This window comes from Conger conger, chromosome 2 (assembly GCF_963514075.1).
Source record: "Conger conger chromosome 2, fConCon1.1, whole genome shotgun sequence".
Lineage (NCBI taxonomy): Eukaryota > Metazoa > Chordata > Actinopteri > Anguilliformes > Congridae > Conger > Conger conger.
In genome coordinates, this window is record NC_083761.1 from 2,757,268 (window position 1) to 2,761,603 (window position 4,336).

General features: G+C 45.1%; 1 protein-coding gene across 1 annotated transcript in view; it reads right to left on the minus strand.

The window, feature by feature from the left end:
* The window catches only part of spred2a (sprouty related EVH1 domain containing 2a), a 35,685-nt gene extending 33,348 nt beyond the window's left edge, over positions 1-2,337 (minus strand). Inside the window, exon 1 of the mRNA XM_061223014.1 lies at positions 1,709-2,337. Coding sequence (XP_061078998.1) covers positions 1,709-1,734 — 26 coding nt within the window. The 5' untranslated portion in view covers positions 1,735-2,337. The remainder of the gene's footprint in view (positions 1-1,708) is intronic.
* Positions 2,338-4,336: the final 1,999 nt, after the last annotated feature.

The window sequence follows — 4,336 nt, forward strand, 5'->3', positions numbered from 1 at the left end:
ATCTGAATTTTCTCCACTAGGAACGAAAACGAACCTGTCACAGCCTCCATTACATCTCGATTATTCACTGGGCCCTGAGTCACAGTGTGCCCAGAAGGGAACGCCAACGCTTGTGAAACAAAAGGTGCACAAAATCTGTCGGCACTCTTGTGCGGACGGCTGTGGCAATGAATGCAAACACAGAAACAAGATATCATTTTAATTCAATTTAAACGGTTAACAGCCAACACCGCATTCCTTGAGGCGCCGGGCTGAGAATGCAAGGCCTGTCGGACTTGGACTTGTGCAATTTACAAACCACGAAGCCGTCCCCAAACTTACCACGCCGCGAGGACGCGCAGACAGCGTTTAAAAATCACATTTATTTTTTAGGATGCATCACAAATAATTAATACCTAGACCCTTAAGTGTAAACTTGGCTAATGTGTCGCGTAATCCTAACGCCATTAGTGTGCAACATTGATCCGGGTGAGGGGATAAGTCCGTGCGAGAGTGTATCGTGTAGGCTATAGCTACGGTCAACAGACGGGCGACAACATTTACCAAGGAGTCGTCGGAATGATTCGTCAGTATTCCTCAAATGCCAGCGACAGGCTACACTTCCTCGCGCTGGTTATGTTATACACTATCCCGAACACATTCCAGTACCAAAATATTCGATAAGTCCACAGTTGTCCCCTCTACGTATAAATAGGCACGTAGGCTTGTCTGCGTTTTAAATGGTTGACTATTTGTCTACTCCAACACGCAGTGTACAACATATGCAGTCTCCAAAAGAGCACTTAATGTTCGTCTCTGGTATATACACGTTCCATAAACAATCGGCAAATAATATATCTGAATAGCAGGGTGAACTTAACGCTTGCAGCAGGCAAATGCAATACGCCACAACTCCGGCTGTCTATTCGGATCGCCTGACTTTACAGGCCCAATAAATGTTCTGGGGATTCTGAAATTACACAACGCTTTAATTATCAAACTATAACAACCGAGTTAATGTTTCGCTCGTCGAAAAATGAGTCCAGCATAGTCGATTACGTGCGCTGCCTCTGCAGACTCCACCGTTGGTGTTTTTATGAATGAAGTGCGGTATGCAAATTGGAACGATTCAAGAAAAGAAATGGCGGATATTACAGTTGATTCACGTCCACAAAGAAAGACTCTCTCGTCGCCCTACCTTGCTAAACAAATTAAACCAACGCTCCAGTGACATACGTGAAGCGAGAACCTTTTTTTTTACGCATCGTGCGAAAACAGGAATCAACAAGAAAATATTGCCAACTGCGCTCGACAGCTACGTAGCTTGCGCGCAAGGGACATACCCCACATTTTAAGAGATCTATTCACTGTAAATCCCTTTACAAAATGTTTCCGATCCACCCCCACCCCTACCCCCTCGTCCCTCCCACCACGGCCTTCTCAAGACTGAATCCGTGGGGCGAGGAGGGGGCCCAACCAGCCCCCACCCCCCCCCGCTCTCTCTCCCCGTCCACTGTCAATTGCACATTGCACAAAGCGTTTGAACTCCGAAAACAGTGGCAGGCAACTTGCCTAAACCTAGTTAACTTCTACAATAGCGCACGTATCACTCCAAGCAAATAAAGAACAATCAACTTCCACACACGCAGAAACCCCCGTACAACTGATAAACAAGTGAAGGTGGGGGTTAAAAAAAGAAGAAGACTATTTTAAAAGTCCACCAACTTACTCGTCTGGGTGTGTTTCCTCGGTCATTTTTTTTCGTTTCACCTACGATGAATTCCCACAGCGGGTACACGCACTGTTCTCTTCATTTTTATCGTAGCCTCTGCTCAACACCTCCTCGCTTTTCACATACTGTAGCACCGTTTTTCTCCGGAGTTTTTTTTCTCTCTCGATGTTTGCCTTTTGTTCGTTCTCCCTTCTTATGCTCGCTCGCTCGCTTTTTTGTTCTCTTTTTTTTTCCTACAAACGTTTAGAGAAGTGTATCCACCGAAAAGTGTAAATCCCCGTTGGTTTTCCGAGCCGTCTCTTTTGCCTGTCCAAACGTGCCGTGCAGGAGGATAAACTCGACTCGAAATCCCGTGGTTTTCAGAGTGCGCGCGGATGTTGCTGAGGGTGGCCCCGCACGAGCCCCATCTCTCGTTACTCCATGTTGGATTCTGTAGGCTGCGGCCAGCGCCGCCGACAGAGCGAGGAGGAGGGGAGAGAAAAAGAGAGAGAGAGCGAGAGAGAGGGGGGGGAGTGGTGTGAGTGTGTGTGTGTGTGTGTGAGAGCGAGAGCGAGAGAGGGGGGAGGCAGGGCGGAAGCGATGACGTCAAGTTCGACTGACTGCAGGCCGTGTGGGACGCGGAGTGGAAGTGGCGGCGACCACTGAGCTTTAAAATATCAGATCGGCGGTGGAGGCTCGAAGGCAGCTGTTACAGTTCCCCCCGTTTCTTGTTTTTCAAATGCACCACAAACGACATCAGCGACTAGCTCGCGCGGGAGCCTGCTCGCTGACTTCGTAGCAGAAAGTTCGTCGTATTTGAATAACAAAAGTGTCTCTCGTTGAATAATTAGCAAAGTCTAGCCAGTGTATCACAACAACGACTGTTACAACTAGCTACTAGTAGGCTACCAATACTACTTCTTATTACTTGATACTGCAACTACTACTACTATTGCTGCTACTACTACTCGGTTAATAATACCACCACTAAGGTACTACTAGGCTACTAATACTAATGTTATTGCTGCTACCCTCAATAGTACTATTACTATAAGGCTGCTATTGCTACTACTAGGTTACTAGTACACGGGTGCTACTATTGCTAGGCTACCAGAATATGTGTTTATGAAAGATTACGAAGCTCTCTGCTTTCGTGTTATAACTTTGTTATGAAACGTGTTGCGCTAAAACCCACCCAGTCATAAATTTCTTAGCCAAATACACGGAATGACTTTGATATTCTGGAACCGGCCCTCTCAAACTACAGAAGAAACCTTTACAACAGCGAAAGCTAAGTGTCACTGTGTCCCTTCTGCATGAGTCCGGAATCCAAAGAGTAGTTTTAAAGAGACAATATTAATGAAATAATTAATCCTGTTCAATGTTTTCTGCTGAACAGGATTGACATTTTTTAAATATTAAATGCACCCTCAACGGTGCATTTAAACAGAAGGGATCAAACGAAAACTAACATTAAACACATAGAAAATGACATTAACTGTCTCTTTGGAATTATTGCAGGGGTGTCCCTGACATTCACATCCCCAAATGTCAGTGAACTGGTGCAGTGGGTAGCACTGCCGCCTCACAGTAAGGAGGTCCTGGGTTCGAATCCCGGTCGGCCGGGGCCTCTCTGTGTGGAGTTTGCATGTTCTCCCCGTGTCTGCGTGGGTTGTTGATGGCTTGTTAATGCAAATATTTAATCAGCCAATCATGTGGCAGCAACTAAATGCCTAAAAGCATGCAGATGTAATGAAGAGGTTCAGCTATTTTTCAGACCAAATGTCAGAATGGGGAATAAATGTACTCAAGGTCACTTTGACTGTGGAATGATTATTTGTGCGAGACAGAGTGGTTTGAGTATCTCAGAAACTGCTGATCTCCTGGGATTTTCACGCACAACAGTCTCTAGAGAAAAAAAAAAATCCAGGGAGCAGCAGTTCTGCAGGCAAAAAAAAAAATGGTAATGTGCTGTTATTGAGAGAGGTCAGAGGAGAATAGCCAGACTGGTCAAAGCTGACAGGAAGGTGACAGTAACACAAATAACGACACATTACAACAGTGGTATGCAGAAGAGCATCTCTGAACACACAATGCGTCAAACCTCTAAGTGGATAGGCTACAGCAGCAGCAGCAGCAGACCAAAGTCTAATTCATACCTAACAGAGTGTATACTTTATTGAACCCTGTGGGGTAATGTGTCCTCTGTATTTGACCCATCCTAGTTACTTAGGAGCAGTGGGCAGCCATAGTGCAGCACCCAGGGACCAATGTGGGGCTAGAGGCCTTGCTTAAGGGCCAAACAGCTCATTTGTGTTACATTGGTTTACAATAGTAGATATTTCAGTTATAGTATATAAATATGGCGTTAGTGCATCTGTGATATTTTAGAAAAATTGGACATCACCTTCACAATCACTTGGATAATAACTGGACAATTACTCCGTTGGATAATTCATCGCATCAATGTTTACTTATTTATTTTCAACACTGATTTCAACCGTAGGGTTTATTTTAATCATGTAAGTACTTTGTTACTATTACTGCGCACCCTGCTATAGAACACACGAACGACGGGTCATGAAGCACAAGTTCTGGCTTCTGTCGCCATCTAGTGGTTATTTGAAGCCACAGCAAACAGTCCGG